Source organism: Pimephales promelas, chromosome 17 (assembly GCF_988280905.1).
Source record: "Pimephales promelas chromosome 17, fPimPro1.hap1.1, whole genome shotgun sequence".
Taxonomy (NCBI): domain Eukaryota; kingdom Metazoa; phylum Chordata; class Actinopteri; order Cypriniformes; family Leuciscidae; genus Pimephales; species Pimephales promelas.
In genome coordinates this window covers 33,064,342-33,087,340 of record NC_142785.1, presented here as the reverse complement: position 1 = coordinate 33,087,340, position 22,999 = coordinate 33,064,342, and the positions used below count along the sequence as shown (strand labels likewise).

Genomic DNA, 22,999 nt, shown 5'->3' with positions numbered 1-22,999 from the left:
ATAAAAGTTGAAATAACATGAAAGTATGACATTTCCTCCTTATATAGAAACTTTAAAGTTGACTCAAGAACCCTAGAGTTAACCTTAACAGTTTTTCTAAGTGTGTGAAATGATACAAGAAACTATTATAAGAGGATCTGTTACGGATAACATTGCAAGTGCCATACAGAAAACAATATGTATAGTACAAAATATGGATTACAATGTGAACCAAATGTGTAGTGTAAAGTGTTGAAACTCTCACCTTATTGTGGTACTGCAGCATCTGTGTGATAATGCGGATCTTTGGATGGTAGTTTTTAATGGATATCACCCTAGAAAAAACATTTCAAATCAAGAACCTTCTGAAATCCATCAAGAGTTGTTGATTTTTGAGATGAATGTGAGGTTTAAACACACTGCGCACCTCATGATGTTGGACGCATCTTCTGCATCAGGATCTGCACAGTATTTATTGGCCAAGATCAGACAGGCATCGGCCGACTCAATCTATGAGACACAAGATTAAAAAAGTGAATTAACTTTAAAGGATGTAAAATAATCGGTCGAAAGAATTGATGTTTGCAGGATTATGTGTGTTAAAAATATTTTTTTAACTCTAATCATTCAAATCAGGCACATAGACATGCCCATGCATTTATAAATATTCATACAACAAAATGTTCTGGGAGTCATGAAACTTTAGTGAAAATGATAAAAAAAATGCATTTGTATTTGCATTATGTATTCGTAGACTTTTTGGTTGATACTCCTTGACATTTAAAAGCCGATAACCAATTTATTGGCCAATTTTTATATCATTTTTGATTTCAAAAACAAAGAGTCCCATGTCTCAATCACACAATTATAATGATGTCCTCCATATAATTTTTATGTAGCTGATATAATGAGAGACTTGCTGTGCATGTTGCACTACACTATATTGTCCTATTCAAAGTGATTTCAATCATATTTCAAGCAATTCAAAACCATCATGTATTTGAAGTGTCTCAGCTAAAGAAAATAATGCATTATTTATCAGCTTTAATAAATCAGCCAAATTTTCTTACCAGGCCGAAAACATAAACATATATGGCCAATACCGATATGGTGGCCAATATATAGTGCGTCCCTAAAAATAATAAGTTATTATGTATATGCAGTTGTAGTTATATTCAATGTATTTTGGGGAGCATCAAAATAAAGTGTAAGCAGATATTAATAATCAGTCTATTAAAGGAGTAGTTCACTTTAAAAAAAAGAAAAAACTTTTGCTGATAATTTACTCACCCCCATGTCATCCAAGATGTCCACGTCTTTCTTTCTTCAGTCGAAAAGAAATTAAGGTTTTTGATGAAAACATTCCAGGATTTTCTCCATATAATGGACTTCAATGGGGTCCAAACGGCTCAAGGTCCAAATGAGATTTTCGCCAATGACTCGAAAAAAGATTCGTTCGAATCACAGAACAGAGCAAGGCAAGCATTTGTGATTATTAAATTTAAACTTTTGTATTTATTTTTGAAATGGCCGCTCGTTTCGCTTGATAAGACCCTTATTCATCGTCTGGTGTCGTTTAAAGCCCTTTGAAGCTGCACTGAAACTCTCTTTTGGACCTTGAACTGTTTGGACCCCATTGAAGTCCATTATATGGAGAAAATCCTGGAATGTTTTCATCAAACACCTTCATTTCTTTTCGACTGAAGAAAAAAAGTCAAGGACATCTTGGATGACACGGGGGTGAGTAAATTATTAAAGGTTTTTTTAAAAAGTAAACTACTCCTTTAATACTCCAATGACTGCTAGTTGACAAGTAGATGCAGTTACTTGTAGTTAGTATCGAAATAAAGTGTAAGCCAATTTTAAAACTTAGATTCTCTCTGACTATGAAAGCCCCGCGTTGGCCAAAGCCGGACAGATCCTGTACCTTCACTCGAGCGAGATCATGAGGGTTGAGAACAGATCCCTGGTAAAACTCCACTTGTGTGAAGTGTCTCTTGAATAAGGCTTCCAGCTCAAGATTAGGGGAAATACTGCAAACACACACACACAACAGCACAGTGAGACAAACACATACGGCCTACAAAAGAGAGCTACACTTTAATAGAGTATTTTTGTATTGTTTCCAGTCCAGATATCAAACATTTCTTAAATCAAGAGGCATTTACTAGATGAGTAATAACATCAGATATTATGTCCTGTTTTCCGGGGGAATTATTCAAAATTAATTCCAGGGACAATGGATGAAAAATAGCCTTTTGGCCAATTCTAGTACATTTGCAGTAATGCTACACTGTAAAAAAATATTTTCAAGATTTGTTATCACAACATATTTTCTTTTGTCAAATCAACCTTTATAATAATTTATTTAGTTGAGATAACTTATTATTTTGAGTTTCTGATGATTAAGTCATTCTCCTTTATTGTATTAACTCACTTTTTTCCAGTTCAATGAACTTAAAATTTTAAGGCAACCAGGTTACTTGCTTTTTTAAGTTAAACCATCAATATTTTTTACAGTGTAATTAATGTACACTGTCCCTGTCAAATAAATAAATAAATAAATTGAGCTGATGCTTAAATTTAAATTAGCTTTATTGGCATGAATGTGTAAAATAGCACAATATTGCCAAAGCAATAGACATATACAAACATATAGATAAATAGAAGTGAACAGTAATAATAATAATAATAATAATTAAAACAATAATAATAAAAAGCAAACAATCAAAATAATTATTATTTGAACATTTGTACAATTATTTAATTTTTAAATAATAATAATAATTGATAATAATTTTATTTAATTTATTTTGCTTAAAATGAGCAAAATTATCTGACAATGGGGTCAGAAAACTATAATCTTAATTCAAACAGAAACTATTTTATTTTTCTGACCCCATTGGCAGATCATTTAGCTCACTTTTAATTTGATTAATTTACCCAGAAAACAAGACTTAAAATCTTATGTCATCTTACAATTTTAGTAAATGAATCTTGATTTGAGGATTTTTATATATTTGGACTGGAAACAAGACAAAAATACTGAGTAAGAAAAGCATTTTTGCAGTGAACTACTCCATTCATGTCCACTGTTATACTTACTTATGGAGAAAAACTATTTCTACATTGACATCATCCCTGTCCTTGTGTAGGAAGTCTTTCAGGAAGTTGGAGACGCTCTCCAGTGTGATGTGACCGCAGACGACGATGTGCCTGAGAAATGAGTTATCATGAGGAAGAGTTTAAACAAGACGCGATTATCGAGAAAACAAGTCTCTGTTGTCAAGGTTTAACACAATATAAATTAGATTGCCATCATGTAAAATGAATTAACCCTGAAAAACATCATAAACAAAATCGCTTCTCAAAAGAAGAAAGCTTTTGCATTTTAAATGCTTCTATTTTATAGCAAATAGCAATAAATAGATGAGCACAAAGCAAAAATACACTATAGACTAAAATCTAAACATTCGTCTTTATCATGGGAAATTAAAAGCCAAACGCATCCGAGGCATTTAACAAGCAAGAAAACGAGTCTTCATTGACAAGCTGTAAAGGTTAAGCAATCAGAATGGTTAATGACAATCAAATCTCAATTCAAGCAATATACATCTATACATATTACATAAGATGGCATTAAATTAACACAAACACACACCATTGCAGTGATCTACACGGTGTGTTATTACATATACTGTGAAATATGTGCATAATTGTGACACCTTGAAAAATTATCTAAAATCCAAAGGAGAAACCCCACCATAATTTATTTAATTAATTTTCATTTATTAAAAAAAGCTGAACTAGAATTGATTTTTCATAGATATTAAGCACATGCTGTTGACATTATCCCTAACTTATACACACACACACACACTGCTGTGCAAATAATACTTTGTAATATTTAAGAAGTCTCTTTTGCTCACCAAGGCGGCATTTATTTGATTAAAAATACAGAAAAATCAGTAAAATTGAGAAATATTATTACAATTTAAAATATCTGTTTTCTATGTGAATATATAGTGAAGTGTAATTTATTCCTGTTGTCAAAGCTGAATTTATCATCATTACTCCAGTCTTCAGTGTCACATGACCCTTCGCATATCACTCAGTCTAATATGAGGCTTTATTTCTAAATATTATCAATGTTGAAAACAGTTGTGTTGAGGAAACTGTGATGCATATATATTTTCAGGATCCTTTGAAACAGAACTTTTTGCTTCATTATAAACGTCTTCACTTTTGATCAATCCTTGCCGAACAAGAGTGTTACCTTCTTTCTTTTCCCTTTCTAACAGTAGTGTGTATTATGAAGGCAAATCTGTTTGCTTTGAATCTCCAAAGCAAATCTGCAGTTTAAAAGCTTTGGATTCATGAAACACAGACGAACAGGAGAGACAAAACACTGCTATGCTGTAAAAGACGTACAAGCACTGCAACACGTAGAAGCCCGAGTGTCACATGAAGCACAAACCAGCAAGCGATGAGCGACTCACACAAGCGATGAGATGATTTGTGCCTTTTGACCCCAGACCCTCAGTGACTATATCATAATACTACTTCCTGTCGAGGAGCACCTCTCTAGGGATGGGCAACGATTAATCGCGATTAATCGCATCCAAAATAAAAGTTTGTGTTTACATAATATATGTATGTACTTTTATTTTGGATGCGATTAATCGCGATTAATCGTTGCCCATCCCTACCTCTGACATCACAGGAAGGACTACAGCAACTTCCTCTGAGGTAAGAGTTGGAGTTTGTCGGCTTTAAAGGGGTGGTTGATTATGATTTCACTTTTATAACTGTAGTTAGTGTGTAATGTTGCTGTTTGAACATAAACAACATCTGCAAAGTTACGACGCTCAAAGTTCAGAGCAAAGGGAGGTTTTTGCTTTTAAAGGGGACATATCATGCAAAATCCACTTTTTTAGCCCTTAAATGCATTTTGTTGTATATTTGGAGTGTTTATAAGTACAGAAATGATGAAATTATTCTCTTCAGGTGCTTCGTTTATACCTTTATATTCTGTTTTGGTCATATTTTTCAACCTGTTCAGATTTATCTGTTGTCTATGACGTTTTTTGACCGTATTTGCAGCAGAACTGCCAAATAAGGACATTGACTACCGGTTCAACACTTCGAGCAATCCGCCATTATTATTTCTCGCTCCGATTTTGTAGTCCGAGCTCAATGATGCAGAAGTTATGAGAGGGCAAGTCAAAATGTTCGGTTGTTGGATGTACGTTAGTGACCTGAAGCACTTCAACAACCTCCGCCAGTATAAAGAAGGGTTTGCCGATCGACTTTGTCTGAATGAGAGGTAAATTCCTTCTATCTTTGGAGACGACGAACAGAGCATTTCCATAAGCTGTAAATATCGTTAATAAAAATAAAGTACTTTACTTTCTTAAAACACATGGTGGTCGTGTTTTAGCAGTACCTTTGTCTTTCTTTTGAAGTAACGTTACACATCTGCAGTATTATTGTTCTTGAGTTTCATCAATGCTCATTTATGCTTTTCTAAACGTATCATATTATCAATACAGATTGTTTGTGGTAAGATTAGACCGTAGTCAGTTATCTTGTCAGTGTGCTTGTTTTAACAAGAGAAATAGTCGACTTTCACTAATAACACAAAACAGTTAACTCACATTGTTCTGCAGGTTCGTCGTGGTCTTTATCGACTCGCTCGCTCTGGCTCGAATATGTAAGGCTTGATGGACAAGTCTTCTGTTGTTGACATTTTATTAACGTGTGAATAAAAATGTTCTTTGAAGGTATCGTATATAATCGTATATCTCTAATCAAACTACAATAATGGCCGAACGTGGGGAGTTGAACCGACCGTGAACTCATCGACCTGGAGAGCGGGCGGGGTGTGACGCGTCTCCTTTTTATTTAAAGGGGCCGCTTTGAAACGGGTCGCTCACAGACGCACATCAGAAAAGGGGCTCGTGGAGCTTTAATAATGAGGAATTCAGACCCAAGCATTGCAGTTATGTTTTATATAGACCACAACGGTATGATTTATATGTAAAAATGAATGGTTTAAAAGCATGATATGTACCCTTTAAAGGACTACAACAAACGGCTGGTAGGACTACACGAGTTAGTGACATCACCAACCCTATAATTTACGTAAACCCCGCCCCCGGAACACGATTTATAAATTATCATGACAGAACATGCTAATCAATGACTAGAAGATATCTACACATAAGCTACATAAATTCATCAACTGACCCTTCACAAACGTTGTCTCTTCTTCTTTGTCTGACTCCAGTTTGAACATAAAAGACTAAGTGTTTTTAATTTTCAGTGCATTTTTGTGAAGTAATCGAAGCTGCTCACACACACCTACACCCACGCAAACAAACAAACACTCACACAAGAGCTCTTGAAGCTCCGCCCCCTGTGCCGGGAGCAGCAGCTCATTTGCATTTAAAGGGACAGGCACGAAAACCGTGTGTTTTTGTGACCATTTTAACCTGCTATATAAAAATGTCAGTGGGGTATTTTGAGCTGAAACTTCACACACACACACACACTCGGAGGACATCAGAGATTTATACCACCCCTTTAATCCTTTGACTTACTTTCTTCCTCGGGTCGAGTTATAACTCCCTCCATATTTCTTCCGATTAAGGATGAGAGCAGCGATTTCAGGCACGTAGCGAGCAAACATTGCCTACATGCATGGGACAGAGAGAGAGACGGGCATGCAGACGGCAGACTGAACTGAACCAGCGCAGTCCAACCACCAGTACTTACTTTCTCCCATTTACTGCACTATAGGAACCACCATATTTCTTGCGGTTTCCTATTAACTCTATGATTTCAGGAACGTAGCTGGCAAACATGGCCTGGAGGAGGAGACAGGAGACAAAGGACAATAGAAGTCTGCTAATGCTTCTACTTTCAGTAGAAGAGAGTTCTCATATCAGAAATAATAAGAGGCTTAAAGGGATAGTTCAGGCGAAAATCACTGTGTCCTCGCCCTGGTGTCAGTCCAAACCCGTGCCACTTTCTTTATTTCAGGGACAAAAGGTGCATCTATAATCGCCATATAATGAAATATAATGGCGCTCAAGCTTCAAAATGACAAAAAAGCGGTTGCTTTCGAGCTAACAGCTAATGTTCTCAAAGCTAATGTTATTAACAGTGGTGAAAATCAAGCTTTTAATGTGGTGTTTTTAATACGCTTTAAAGGAGCTTTTTAAAAAAAACTTTTGCTGATAATTTACTCGCCCCCATGTCATCCAAGATGTCCACGTCTTTCTTTCTTCAGTCGAAAAGAATGAAAAAACTGTTCAACTCCTGTTCAAACTCGTTCATCAAAACGAACAAATCTTTTTCCGAGTCAATTCATTAGTTTCGTTCGTTGAATGAACCAAATGTCTCGGAAAACGATTCGTTCATTTTGATAAATAAGTTCGAACAGGAGAGTCACGAATGTGCATCACAAAACAGAGCAAGGCGAGCATTTATTCATCGTCTGGAATCGTTTAAAGCCCTTTGAACAGTTTGTAGTTTGCACTGAAAGTGTCTTTTGGACCTTGAACCGTTTGGTTCCCAATGAAGTCCATTATATGGAGAAAATCCTGGAATGCTTTCATCAAAAACCTTCATTTCTTTTCGACTGAAGAAAGAAAGACGTGGACATCTTGGATGACATGGGGACGAGTAAATTATCAGCAAAAGTTTTTTCAAAAGTGAACTACTCCTTTAAATCAAACCATGTGTTAGTTCATAAGTCGACAGCATTGCTGAGTATTTCCTCATAGACAGTCTCTAAAACCGGTGTTTTAAACGCTCTAAAACGACCAATCAGATCAACGTGTGATCGTCAACCAGTGGATCTCTGAGTGAGTGGAGGCGGAGCTCATTTGCATATTCATAGAACCGCGCATACTACGAGCTGTTACATTCAAGCTGTTTTAAGACATGTGAACGATGATTATTAAAGTCATTTTGGTGATCAAAGATGAGTTTTAAGGGATAAAACGTTCTCAAAACATCAATTATTCATTATACGTTCATGCAGTATCGACCGTATGGACTCCTGTCACTTTCGTTGTATGGAATAGCAGGCATGATGTGTTTTGGGTGAGTTATAATTTTTGCATGAACTATCCCTTTAAGTGTCAAATATTGGAGTTGTGACTCCAGACAGATTGAATAACAGTCAGAATGCTTGTATACATGCATTGCCGAGAATTAAAGGATGGGAGGTTTTAGGTTAAAAGTAAAAGCATTCTGTTTGGCAAATATCCCGGTTTTTAAGGGATATCAGTGTTAAAAAAAAAAAAGAAAAAAGCCACAGATAAGATTCGATCTGCCGTTTTAAGAGGGAAAACAGTGATGCAAAGGAGGAAACCTCAAGAGCCATGTTTAGTCCAAGCAAACTCGTACGATGGACTGATATGGACACGACCGTCAGATCTCAAGCATCACACTACAGTTAACAGACAAATCTAGCTTTACACACTTATTTTTACTTGAGTTTGTCTTTACAAACAATTATTATTAAAAATTAATGTTCATTTTCATATATTTAGTTTTATTAGTATAAAATTAATATGTGTTTTTTATATATATATATAGTATATATACAGTATATATATAAAAATATATATATGAAGAGTTCAGATGCAAAAGCCTCTAAATGCCATTTGAAATTTTCTTCTAAAATGACCATTTTTATCAAGCTTGTATATTTAAGTTCAGTAATTTCACTTAAATGACAATTAATAGGTAATCTTCATTGCCATTTAAGTGAAATTACTGAACTTAAATATACAAGCTTGATAAAAATGGTCATTTTAGAAGAAAATTTCAAATGGCACTCAGAGGCTTTTGCATCTGAACTCTTCACATATACATAATATTTTAATATAAACATAAATAGCGTACTAGCAACAGCACCTTGCAAAATTCATGTCTATAAACTTTATGAATTTTTTACTAAACAGTAAATTGTATTCATATAAAGGAATACAATTGTATTTAATATATTAATTATATAATTATATATATTTATATTCATTTAATATGAATAGTTAATATCAAAATTATATATTATTTATATGAAAAAAGACTTACAACTTTTAATTGTGTACTTAATGTTTTTTATAATTCATATTAAAGTGATATTTTAATATTCATATTAATAGGAAAAAATCATTATGGCAATACGTTTTTTTTTTTTTTACTTTCAAACAAGCGGTGAATTATCTATTTTCGTAATCCACCGATTTAATAATTTTGGATAATTTTTAAATGGGGCAAATTGAAATGATCTGAGCACTAATATTACAATTATTTATAAACGCACCACATCACTTGAGGCAGTTCTCTGTGTATTATTGAGTTTGACATCATAACGGCGTGTCATATCATATCTCAACCCATCATAGAGTTTGTTGGAGTCTGGGTGGGGGTAAATTGGGTCGGGTCTTCTAAAACCGCAGTCAATCTACAAACAGAATAACTTTGTACTCCCTAATGATGGTTCCACTTATAACATGAAATCAGCAGAACAAACAATAGCATTTGATAATAATCTGTAGATAAGAACCAAAACAACGCAATGCACTACAAGCAACAAAAAAAAAACACATGTAGATCTGTCCAGCTGGGAATGAGGCGCAAATGAAGGGATTGTTTTCCAGCTCTGGTTTTCAAGGATACAATGATTACTGGAGGCTGTGGGTGAGTTATTATGGGATTTCTTCTATTTATTTAAGTTGTTTTTACCAATCCTCCGAGAATGAAGAAGACCATGAAAAGGCGGCCGAGGGTTGTTTTAGCACAAACATCTCCATAACCCACTGTGGACATGGTTACCATGAGCAAGTACACACACTCCCAGTAGGTAAGAGGTTGGGAATTTTGGAAACTTTCCCAAGGATCTCCTGAGTTTTCCACCTGAAAACACACCAACAGCCTCAGTATTTCACATTTATTTCAGTTCTACCAAAACATGACATCAAAACTGATCCCATTAAAGGGCATCCAAGATGTAGGCGTCTTTGTTTCCGCAGTAGTTTCAATTTTGATATTTTTAGGTCCGTCAGTCATATAATGGAGGTCTATGGTCACCACCTCAAAGAGCATGCACAAAGAAGTCCAGATTAAACAAGATTTAATGACTCGTAAATGTAAGTACACATTAATTGAGGTGATTGACAAACCACTCATTTCGAGTCCAGATTCGTGATCTGGACTTCTCTGTGCATGCTCTTTGAGGTGGTGACCATAGACCTCCATTATACGACCTAAAAATATCAAAATTGAAACTACTGCGGAAACAAAGACACCTACATCTTGGATGCCCTTGAGGTAAGATAAAACACACCAAAAATTACTTTCAAAGTGAACTATCCCTTTAACTTTCCCACAATGCACATGATTCATTAAAATTCATAAAAAGTCTTAAAATACGATTGACTTACCAAATGTATGAACCCCGCTGCCGTCAGCCATGTGCTTATAAAGATTGAGCACAGATTCACCAACTTTATGGAGTTGCTTTAAAAACAAAATTCAGAAATACTCTCATTATCTCTCAGAGTCTACAATACTATGGTTGTGTTTCAAATGATGTACTATACACTACAGTGTGTACTCAGCTCTGCAGTGTGTGAACTTTATAAGGCTATTTTAGTCTAAAACACTTCGGATACTTTAAGTGCACTTTTGCTTTTTGTAATTTTCAGCGTGAACACAAAACTCGCACTATTATGCTATGAACAACATATAATAGTGGGATAGTACATGGATTGGTACACACGGTATTTTGAGTTTGACCAGGAGTGTGTTTCCCGAAAGCATAAACCGAAGCTCTTTGTATAAAACTGGCTAAAGTTAGTGCGAATATCAGTGTGTATGTTTCAGTAGATGTGTCCGCAGTGAGATTACTCGTTCTGATGCACAATAAGCTCTCCTGGACATCTGTGCTAAAGCTCCAGATCTAAACCTGCAGCAGGCGGACACATGACATATCAAATATATAATTCATTTAAAAAAACAGAGAAGATAGTTTCTGTTAAGTTCACGGACACTTCCTTTAACCCTAAAACCGTATTCTCGACAAATGTGGGCAAAATAGTTGATTTATTTTTAAAAAATACTTCCCTTGATCTGAGGCGGTACAAGACTTGGCTACTTTTCCTAAGTTTGCATTTTGAACATACACAATATTTTTGACTCAATTCTACAATGTTAAGTGGGTGGGAAAAAAACTCCTTAATCTTGTAATTGGGTCAAAAATGGGCACCAATAAAAATTAATGGGAAAAACTTTAATTTAAAATAAGCCAAAATAAGACACCAGGTGACAGCAAAGTCACTTCATCTTTATGTTTTAGCTCTAAGAACTTATTAGAATGATATTTTAATGTAGTTAAAAAAATAAACATAAAAAATAACCATCATTTACATAGAAAATATGGTACTTTTTGAAGTAAATAAATTCAAAAATAACCCCAAAATAAAAAAAAACACCATAAATGGATAGACAAAACTTTATCGAAGACAGTGATATAACATTAGGATCACACCAGAGTCCTCTGTGCCCACATTTGTCCACAATTACAGGATTAAGGGCTATAAAGTGAATATGGTTTGAGGGCTACCTCTAAAACAAAATGCAATGAATGCAGAACGCAAAACATGAAACATAATAAACTAAAATTTCAGTTTAACATTTACACTTTTGACAGGTTTTGACAAAAGAAATCTGCAAGGTTATTATCATTAATTAAAACTGTTAAAAACGTTTCTGTTCATTGAAATAAAGCTTAAATATAATCAAATATCAATATTAGTTGGAAAAACTTGAACCAAAAATGTAATTAATTTTAAGTTGAATGACTGAAATTTAAAAAAATAAAAATAAATCGTAAAACTCAAAATAATAATAATAATAAAATGACAATTAAAGTAAAAAAAAATGTGACCATGAAAACCCAACGTTAGATTTATTAAAGTTGAAGAGTGTGAAGAAGTATTTGAAGAAGAGTTGATGCGTCACATGATGCAGGGATTCTTACCTCGTCTTTAAGATATTTAAAAACTGTAATATTTCGGAAAACTGGATCAGCCTCAAGGCTCGTAAGAACCTCAATCCTGCATAAAAGAGCAGAAAAACACATCAAAACACATTCACACGCAAAGAGTGAGAGAGTTCGGCGCGTACCTTTGAGATGCTCGTCCATGTTTAACAAAGACGCTGACTAAAACTGACTCAGCGATTGAAAGAGATATAACATCGGAGCTGGACTCGACACGTCTAGACAGAGTGTGTGTGTGAGCGACAGACCGTCGGCTCAGTGTGTGTGACGTAAAGGCCTACATTTGGGTCCTGCTTTCAGAAGCATTAAAGCAGCAACAAAAACACGTGACTTCAGTGAGAGGACAGATTCTGCTTTCGTACACTACAGATCCAACAGCACACTACTGTTCTGTAGTCATGAAAACAACAAATCACACAGCACAAATACTGTATCCCACAATGCAACGCACTTGACCTTCCATATAAAGTGTAAAAACCCAAGAAAAAGCCTTAGTAGTGCTCATGGTTCATTTGTATGCGATTATGAATGACCTTTCCCAGCGATTAAAAGGTTAAAATGCTTTTCTGAGTCTTCAAAAGATAAGCTCATAAGCTATGATTAAACACACATGAGCTAAAACATAAAACACCCATATTGATTCTGTCGCAGAAATGAATAATCATAATAATTAAAGAAGAAATTAATTTAGATTAATTAATTATTCATACGTATTGAATAGGTCAGATACAGAAATTAAATAAATATTGACAAATGCAGTGATAGACGAATGAATTTTCATTTCTATCTATTGAATTTTCCCCACAGTCACTTTTCAAATGTTGCTCACTACTTACAAATCTTAAAATCAGGAAAATTATCTTACAATCCCAAACAGTTTGACATAAAAAAACAATATTTATAAAAAACACAAACACTATACACTTCAGTGCAAAAACTGACTTCAATATTATGAATATCTTTATAAATACTCGATAAAAACATGTGAAACCTTATAAAAGAGCAATATTTTTACAATAAAAAGGAAAACTTAGTAATTAATTGCGATTAATCGCATCCAAAATAAAAGTCTATGTTTACATAATATATTTGTGTGTGCTGTATATAATTATTTTGTATAAATAAATACCTATGCATGCATGTATATATTTAATAATTATTTGCGCTTAGATTCTGTATATAAATACATATAATATTTTATATATGAATAACACATTTTCTTAAATATATACATGCATGTGTGTGTATTTATATATGCAGCACACACAAATATATTACGTAAACACAGACTTTTATTTTGGATGCGATTAATCGCAATTAATTTTTGCACAGCCCTATGTTACATATTTATATTTCTGTTTAACATATTTATTGAACATATCTGAGGTAATGACTAACATGAGCAATACATTTTTTTTTTACAGTATTTATTCATCTTTTTAATGTTAGTTAAAAACACAGCTGTTCATTGTTCATAACTAACGTTAACACATACATCCTTTGATTTTAATAGCACATTAGCAAATGTTGAAATTAATATAGTTTTATGTTATTTTCAAAGTGTAGGTTTAGTTTTTGAGGAACGCGTGTTGCTCATCCGTCGAGTCTTACCCCAGTACGACACGGCATGGAAACAGGAGGAGAGTGTGTGAGGACACGGGTCACGCTCCTCTCTCTCACACACCGGCGCGTGGAGCATCTTCACGCGGTAGCCGTTGTGAAAGAGCTCGCCGCACGACTTCTTGCGTCTGCGCGTGTTCTGCAGGGTCTCGGTGCGAGTGGCCCCGTCAGGGCTCCGGTACACCAGCAGCTTGGTCGGGATCATGACGATAACGGTGAAAACGATCAAATCTGGAAGTGCAGGCGCGCTCTCAGAAGAAAGAAACCCAAGCCCACCAGACTGCAAAAGAACTGCGTCCCGGCTGTGATCGTGCAGTCGTGCAGCGAAAGCTTAGAACAAACCCTTTTTCATCAGGATATTACAGTATAAGCTCCTTTAGGAATCGCCCGGGGACGGCCTGACTGAAAGCCTGTTCAACATCACCAGCAGATCCGCTTCATCAATAAAGTAAAATACAAAAATATATCGTTACTTTACTTAAGTACATTTTTCACGTATCTTTACTTTACTTAAGTAGAATAAATAGTGCATACTTTTTACTTTTACTTCGTTACATTTTGCAGCAATTATTCTACTTTCTACTCCATTTCTACAACTTCTGTTACATTTTCTGATCAGTTTTTCCCTGCCAAAACGTAATCTGACCGTCCGTTCGTTGCACGTTTGTCTCACCAGTGACGTTTGGTTGCCATAGATACAGTATATCAACCCGGTCACACTAAATGCGTCTCACACGCAGTGTGTTTATCATGCAACTCATACGCGAAAATTTGTTTTTACGTGCATAGGAAACACACCGTGTGTAATATATGTTTGGTTTGGTTAGGATTATGGCAAGCCAAGAGGTTCAGAATTACACCATAAATGAATCGCGTTTACTGCCAAATATAGTTATTAACATATAGTAAGGATAAGCATGATATTGCCTAATTGCAAGCTTGTTTCAGAAATGGTGACATTTTTTTCCATCATTATTGAACATCATTATAGGAGTATTAAGTTGAATGAGTTAGAATTAAATGTTTTATTAATCATTAGAAAATAGACATTAAGAGAATCAATTGTTATGCAAGTACTTTTACTTTTAATACTTAAAGTACATTTAAAATAAAGTACTTTTTACTTTTTACTTAAGTATGGTTGTCATTGTGTTACTTCTACTTTTACTAAAGTAAATATTTATCTGGGTATTTGTACTTTTACTTAAGTACTGAGATTCAGCACTTCCTCCACCACTGCACGAAACACACATTACTCCATCTTTAGCATCTCCTGAGTGTGTTAGCCTGGTCTGAACACAGCGTAACAGTCGCCGCGTTTACATTAGCAATCGAAAAAAAACGCAACAAAGTTTTTATGCTCGCATGAGGAGGTTTTACAGGCAAAATATCTCTCAAAACTGCAATGGAAACAGTTTTTGCACATTCACAGTCACCTGACGTCGATGATGCGGTGTGTTTGGACAACAGAATTACGGGAATACTGGATTGTAAACCTCTAAGAAATGCCACGATCACGAGCTGAAAGCAGATATGAGGGAGATACACACAGAAACTCAAGCATAGGGCCCTATAATTTCCACGATCACGGAATCGCGGGATTGGCCAATTAACGCGGAATCTGGTGTTAACACGGAATTTCGCGGAAGTTTACATATTTGGAATGAAATTCGTTTTTTGTGTGGGAGAAGAACGTATGTCTGGGGAAAATGCAGAGAGACGGGGAAGCAAATCTGGGCGACACAATACTATTTAGGATGGATAGTAGAGCCCGACCGATAAAGGATTTTGAAGTCCGATACCGATACAAATATTTATTGATTTTAAAATCCGATATTCCGATATATCGGCCGATATTTTTTCTTAATTATTATTTCAGAAACGCGCAACAAATTGTAAAACATACATTTTCAATATAACAGGCCAAGGAGAGATGATGCGTCTCATTGCTATAACTGTCACGTGCTATTAAAGAAATACTTCAGTCACGTTGTCAAAAGATAAAAGGACTACACTGTAACAACATAATGTAACTATTACTAGCTAATTCCGCTTCACTCTCTGGACATGATAGTCACAAATTTTGTTAAAATATTCATTATCAAAATATGATACAAAATATTCATTTATCGGCCATTATAACTGCCGATACAGATAATTTGGAAAATGCCTAATATCGGCCGATAACATCGGCCTGCCGATATATCGGTCTGGCTCTAATGGATAGTATGCACATTACGACGCAGCTAGAGTGTGACTTTTATTGTAACTTATATAAACTAATATAATTTATTTTACAGGACAGTTTAAAGCTCATAAGCATATTTTGTTGTTACTTGAAGTACTTTGAGTGCAGTGTTATGTTGCATCATGCAGTATTTGTAATTTTAAGAGTAAATGCCTATTTTATTTGTGTACATTTTAATCATTAACATTAAAAGCAACATAAAATAAACATAAAATAACAGTAAAGGGTAAAAAAAAAAAGAATTCCCAACAATTAAAACGGAAAAAACAGAATTTGCAAAATTAAAACGGAAAAAACTGAATTTGGGAAAAAATAAAACGGATTTTATAGGGCCCTACAAGCATAACACGACTATGTCGTTAAACATCATGGCTAATGGAGTGGCTGGGATATACATGAACCTACCAACATCAGATGCCATAATTTCAGGAATGACATGTTGCGAGTTGTCGTTAAATCGTTTTGCGATCGTTTTTTTATCGACGTTTAGAAAATATCGTAAAAGTTTTTGCGCAAATCTGCACTGTAAAAAAATACTGTTGGTTTAACTTAAAAAAGTAAGTAACCTGGTTGCCTTAAAATGTTAAGTTCATTGAAATGGAAAAAGTGAGTTAATACAATGAAGGAGATTGATTTAAACATCAGAAACTCAAAATTATATGTTATCTGAACTTTTTTTTACAGTGTGTAATTTACGCGGCTAATGTAAACAATGTAACGGTTTCTTGAGTGGCTTTTTTGAATGTTTCTGTGCAGTTGCTTAGCAACCATTCCATTGCTGCCGGCAACCACACATTTAGGTTTAACAACAAACAGAAGTTCTGAAAACCGCACTAACGTCCCAAAGCAGGATGAAACTGTTCCGGACACACACACACACACACCAACAAAAGGACTTTAATTTAATGAAAGCTGAATAATAATAAGTCTAAAGCTGGATGATGTGACCCCGTGACCTCCCGTTCCCTATTGGAGGATTAAAGTCCTTGAAAACATGAGGAACATAAGCTGTGCTTTGACCGAGACTCGAATGAAGCAACTGTGTTTCTCTCTACATACAGGCCTCTCCTCAAACCAGTGCATTCGCAGAGCATTTACTGACATATATAGTAAATTCATTCCCGTGTATTTCCAGCATGATTACTCCAGTCTTCAGTGTCACATGACCCTTCACAAATCACTCTAATATGAGGATCTGATGATCAAAAAACACTTATTATCAATGTTGAAACCAGTTCACATTTTAGTGGACCGAGACAAATGAGTTTTTTCAGATAAATAGAAAGTTCAAAAGAACAGTATTTAGTTGAAATTATAAATGTCTTTACTGTCACTTTTGATCAATTTAATGCGTCCTTGCTGAATAAAAGTAAGTTCTGACCAGCTTTAAAGTCAACCCACAAACACAAGCTCGTTTGGAAAACCAGAAAAACGATTACTCCAAACAATTAAACAAATCGAATGGTCATTCATTAGGAAAATCACGAATAATCCAGCGGTTAATTAAGGATATTGAGGTCAGCAGGTTCTCGCTTCATTACCACAGACCGCAATTAGTATAAAATAACATCTGTGATTGCTCAATTGCTCAAGGTTTTGTTCCACATGCCCTCAACACACTTCACACACGACGCATGAGAAGCACATTGAAGCAGCGATCTGAAGAGACTGAGAACTTAAATGAGCCTGTAATGCGTATAGTGTCCAGCAGGGGGAGGCCGAGCGCTTCAGCTCTTTATATCGTGTCTAGCGCCCTCGGCTCATAATCTGATGCAGTAATCGGGTATTAACGCTAAAGTGGCAGTAATGGGAGAGCAGGACGGGTGATGGTGTGAAGTGCTTTACCCAGCCAGCTTCTGTTCAGATACACGGACACAAACACGGGCGGAACGGTGAAGAAATCCACCACTGAGTTCACTTCCAGCCAGAACCACAGCTTATCATTGGCTGCGATGAACTAGGGAGGGGAGGAAACAATGCATAGAATTTGTGTTGTTAACTAAAATAAATAAAAATGTTAAAAAAAATTATTTAAATTTAAACAAAACTGAATATTTGACAGATGGTCGGAACTAACCAAAATAAATAAGTTTAAGTAAAAATAAATCTAATTAAAGCTACTGTATATGGAAATATAAAAAAGGAATAAAATCACTTTACAAAATGGGAAAGCTCATTCAAAATGTAAAAAAAAACCCCACTAAAATGGTATATAAACAATACTAAAATAACATTGAAAGTTAGTCAACACATTCGATAAATAATCGATTTTATTGTTGACTAAGAATATCATTTAAATAAAAACATTACTAAAAACATATATTTTAAAGAAATATTTAACAAGACAAAAATCACAAAATAAAAAAAACTTTTTTAAAACTAAAATAATATATATTAAAAATATTTTTTTAAAAATATTACTGTACATAAACTTACACGGAGTCCAAAGTACAACAAGAAAAACACATTGAAGGCCATGTCGATCTGCAACGTGAAGTCCTTTTGGAAATGCTGACAGGATTCGATGGGGCTGTTAAACACACAGAGACAGACCTCAGATCAGACCTCACGCTTACTGTACCCATCTAACGGTGATGATTAATCATTAGTGACGCTCAAGTTTGCATTATTAAAGCATTTGTCTTTGGACTTTACACGCATCAACAGCAAAATAATGAACATCATTTAAAAGCAGAAATATATTCAGTAATATTAAAGCAATCATATTTTGACTTTGATGTGTGCTATTATGTGAAATACAGTGTCTATATCCCCTAAAGGCTTCAGCAGTTGAACAGTAACTTTATTGCTTTAATAACTGTTTAATGAGCTTTTCAATGTTTTTAAACACAGTTTGTCGACTCTTCTAGAACGAGTCTCCAGAAGCGGTGATGACGTCATACATACAGTATACCTTTCATATACATTCTCTTTCTACAAAAGGTTTGAATATGGAGTTTGATTTGAAACTTTTCTTGTGAACATTTTTTTTCTGTAGTTTGATTAGGTCGCTACTGCATTGATTGTGATGATTGTGTAAATAGTCCACTAATGAGGTCCGATGTGACGGTTCACACCGATATAAAAACCTTTCCATGATTGTTGAAACGTTGTTCATTTTAATAAATCCTTAGCAGCGTGCCGATTCTTGCTTATTTTGAATTTAATAACTGTTGGCGCATGTATATTATTTATGCTTTTCAAATAGATGAAAATGTCACACTGAATCTATGTTCTGGTTTCTCCTACATGATCATGTTCTGATGGCTCAGTTGAGTTGGAGAACTGAGGGAATCAAAGCCATTTCACTTGGTAATCGGTACCAGGATTAGATTAGAGACGAAAGCAGACAGAGCACACCGATCTGAGCTTCAGGAACACACACCAATGGAGTTTGCACAACTAGAAGTGTTTGCACCACATGTTGCACGTTTGAGGCCTGAATCAGTGTGTGTCAGGGTCAGAGATGTGCTGCCATTTATTATATATATATATATATATATATATATATATATATTAGGGCTGTGCAAAAGTTAATTGCGATTAATCGCATCCAAAATAAAAGTCTGTGTTTACATAATATACTATTTGTGTGTGCTGTATATAATTATTTTGTGTATATAAATACCTATGCATGCATGTATATATTTAAGAATTATTTGACCTTAAATTCTGTATATATATATAAATACATAATCTATATTATATACAGTAAATATTTTATATATGAATAACACATTTTCTTAAATATATACATGCATGTGTGTGTATTTATATATACAAAATAATTATATACAGCACACACAAATATATTATGTAAACACAGACTTTTATTTTGGATTCGATTAATCGCAATTAATTTTTGCACAGCCCTAATATAAATATATATATATATATATATATATATTAAGCAAATGTAATATCACTCACTTCATTCAATGTTTTTGCAGTACAGTTGTGCAGTTTTTTAAAAAATTATTTCTTTTTAATCATTTAAAATACATTAATTTATATAAAATATTTATATTTTTGGAAAACTCACTTTTCAGTTTCAGGGTGATAACATGATTGACTTTAGAAAACAAACACTTCTATGATGAAACCAGCATGAGTGTTGAACTCCAGCCAGTAGACGGTAGCAGAGATCACTCAATGCCAAGTTTTTGTTTTGTAGATTTATGTTTAGACATTATAAGAACAATTTAACATTTCGGAACATTTTTTTTAACTGAAGTATCATTATTTTTATGCAATTACGTCACAACATTACAGTCAAACCTGAACATTATGCATGTTATGTGTTTAAATATATTTTTTGCTTTAAATTGTTTAAATGTATCTTTATTTTTATTGGCCAATTTATGTGAAGGGGGAGAGCGAGTGGAAGGGTTGACTTTCCCATTGAGACACTGTTCAAAAAAAGTAAGCATAGTCTCATGACTGCAATGCTTTTTGAGTGTGTTTTTATTCTCATTAATCTTTTACAGTACTTTTTCACTGCAAAAACTGAATCAAGAGGTTTTCAGATGGAGGGAATGACCTAAACACTATCCTTTAAGCAGAAAACAACCATAATGAACTATTACATAGTTCTTGTTCCCATAAGATATACCCTTATTGTTTATTTTCATTAATTTAGCAGATGTTTTTAACCAAAGCGACTTACAAATGAATGATGCAAGTGATTTATTTTGAGCTTATGCCCGATACACACTGTGACTTTTTCTTCAGGTTTGCATGGCTCAGGTTTGGTTCAGAGATCAGTGTTTATGGAGGCTGTTTTCAGGTGATCGCGTTTGACTCGTGTGATCCAGGACCTGAGAGAGAACAGCGAGCTGTGAAGAAGTAGCTCCAGAACAGCTGCGGGACAGAGAAACGCAACTCTATCCATCTCTGTTTGCTCAGGTCTGTTCCAGCGGGTCAGAGAGGCTGAAACTGAACCCCGGCTGTAATTAAGAGACGTTTAACGCAAGTAATACTTCACAGGAGTCTCGGGTCACGTAGAGCTGTACATACAGCAGGTCTAGCGGACCATTATTTAGGTAAGAGATTAATCAACGAATTAATGGTGGTGTATAAAAATAGACCGAAAAACCGGATATCCAAACAGTATTTATATCGTTTTTACCTCAGCCACGTCCAGGTACTCTGACCTCTCGCGTGTGTCCGTCACTCATTGTGAAGATCTAAACATATTTAGATATACAGAAAATCGCAATGGAAGACGATTTTGATATATATCAACAGACAACGTTGAATTTTTTTCGTAACCACGCAAGAGATCACTTCCGCCGCTTGCACAGACCGAAGCGCCCGCGCCCTCAGATCAGTTGGACGTGGCTGTGGTTACAAGAGGTAAAAACTAGGGCTGTCAGTTTAACGCGTTATTAACGGCGTTAACGCAAACCCATTTTAACGGCGTTAATTTTTTTAACGCGCGATTAACGGTCTTTTTGTCCAAGCAAACTTTGTCGTTTTTTCACATGCTTTTGCAACAGGCGTCTCGCGCTCGTCATCCACTCAAAGCCGGCTCGCAAGCCCAAAACGTGTGTTTGCGGCGTGCCTGTTGTTTTGTTTACGGTCTAGATCCGCTTGCGTTTTGGTCGAAGAAGCAACAAAACGAAATGAATGGGTTCAGAGCGCAGCGCAAGGACGTTTTGTGCCGCACACACTCTTTTCGGCTTGCGAGCCGGCCAAATAGTAACGTTACGTTTTGAGTGGATGACGAGCGCGAGACGCCGAAATGGATGCCCTAAGATTCTGAATGGAAAGTTTACTTTTAAAAAGTTGCCAAATTGTCACATTGACAAGACCAAAGTGATGTGTGTGTTTTGTCGTTGTGAACTGAGCGATCATCATCGCAGCACGTCCACACACACGGATGATGCGAATTCTCCACCCCCTCGCCAATATTAGGAGGACCTCGTCAGTATTTCTTTCACCCTTTTATTGATAGACAGTGTTACATTGTGTGAGAGATTATTTATATATGTTTGAGTGAAATTGAACACTATTCCAATGTTATTTTCAATAATAATAATAAAAAAAACATTTGCACTAAACAAGCCGATCCACTTTTCCATGTCCAAGAGCATTACAATGAGAAAAAATAATGCAACAAAAAGAAATCAAAAGACATTTAGAATAGATAAAAATGTGCGATTAATCGCGAGTTAACTATGACATTAATGCGATTAAATATTTTAATCGTTTGACAGCACTAGTAAAAACGATATAAATACTGTTGGTTTTCTCACACATATATTCAATCCCTATCCAGGTATCCAGTTAAAGGCATAGTTCACTCAAAAATTAAATATCCCTTTAAGGCTCCAGAGATGCAGAATGACTCGCCCACGTCTGTACCTGCAGTTTATCTGACCAATCAAATCCCTCATATTCGAATGCAGTTTCAGCACACGGTGTAAAGTCGTTCTCGGGCCGTGACCCGATAGTGCTCAGGACAATTAAACTCTGCTAGCCAGAACGTTGTTCTCATTTGTAAGTCGCTTTGGATAAAAGCGTGTGCTAAATGAATAAATGTAAACGTAAAACACAACGGCTCAAACCAGACGGCTAATCCCTCATGATGATGCACTAATGAGGAAGTGGAAAAGGCTCACTTCCTGTGTGTGTGTGTAATGCTGAATAGGGTGTGCTGTTCAGATATGGAAGATCGGAAAGATTAAAACACAAAGGATCAGAGCATAATTTACTGAAACGAGCAAAACTATCTGGGATCTAAAATGCACACGCTGATCACATTCATCTAAAATGTATTTGTTAACATTAGTTAATGCACTGGGAACTAGGGATTAATCGCATCCAAAATAAAAGTTTGTGTTTCCATAATATATGTGTGTGTAGTGTGTATAATTAATTTGTATATATATAAAAATACCCACACATGCATGCATATATATTTAAGAAAAATGTGTTCTTAATATATCAAATATTTAATTGTAAATAAATATTTATAAAATATATACATGCACATATTTGTTAAATATATACATGCATGTGTGGGTATTTATATATACAAATTAATTATACACACCACACAAACATAATAA

General features: G+C 35.0%; 1 protein-coding gene across 13 annotated transcripts in view; it reads right to left on the bottom strand.

The window, feature by feature from the left end:
* kcnma1b (potassium large conductance calcium-activated channel, subfamily M, alpha member 1b) overlaps positions 1-22,999 on the bottom strand; it is a 90,469-nt gene that overhangs the window by 32,640 nt on the left and 34,830 nt on the right. For 11 of the 13 annotated variants that reach the window (XR_016147150.1, XM_089122426.1, XM_089122423.1 and 8 more), the window contains exons 4-13: positions 18,363-18,456; positions 17,772-17,883; positions 12,038-12,113; positions 10,440-10,515; positions 9,742-9,912; positions 6,757-6,848; positions 3,085-3,195; positions 1,907-2,012; positions 407-489; positions 245-314 (exon numbers count right to left, since the gene is read on the bottom strand). Coding sequence is in view for 12 of the 13 variants with exons in the window: in XM_089122426.1 (XP_088978552.1) it covers positions 245-314; positions 407-489; positions 1,907-2,012; positions 3,085-3,195; positions 6,757-6,848; positions 9,742-9,912; positions 10,440-10,515; positions 12,038-12,113; positions 17,772-17,883; positions 18,363-18,456 (991 nt within the window). In the remaining variant the exon portion in view is untranslated. Of the gene's footprint in view, positions 1-244; positions 315-406; positions 490-1,906; positions 2,013-3,084; positions 3,196-6,581; positions 6,674-6,756; positions 6,849-9,741; positions 9,913-10,439; positions 10,516-12,037; positions 12,114-17,771; positions 17,884-18,362; positions 18,457-22,999 lie in introns of all 13 variants that reach the window. The other 2 variants (XM_089122419.1, XM_089122421.1) reach the window with 1 other exon arrangement.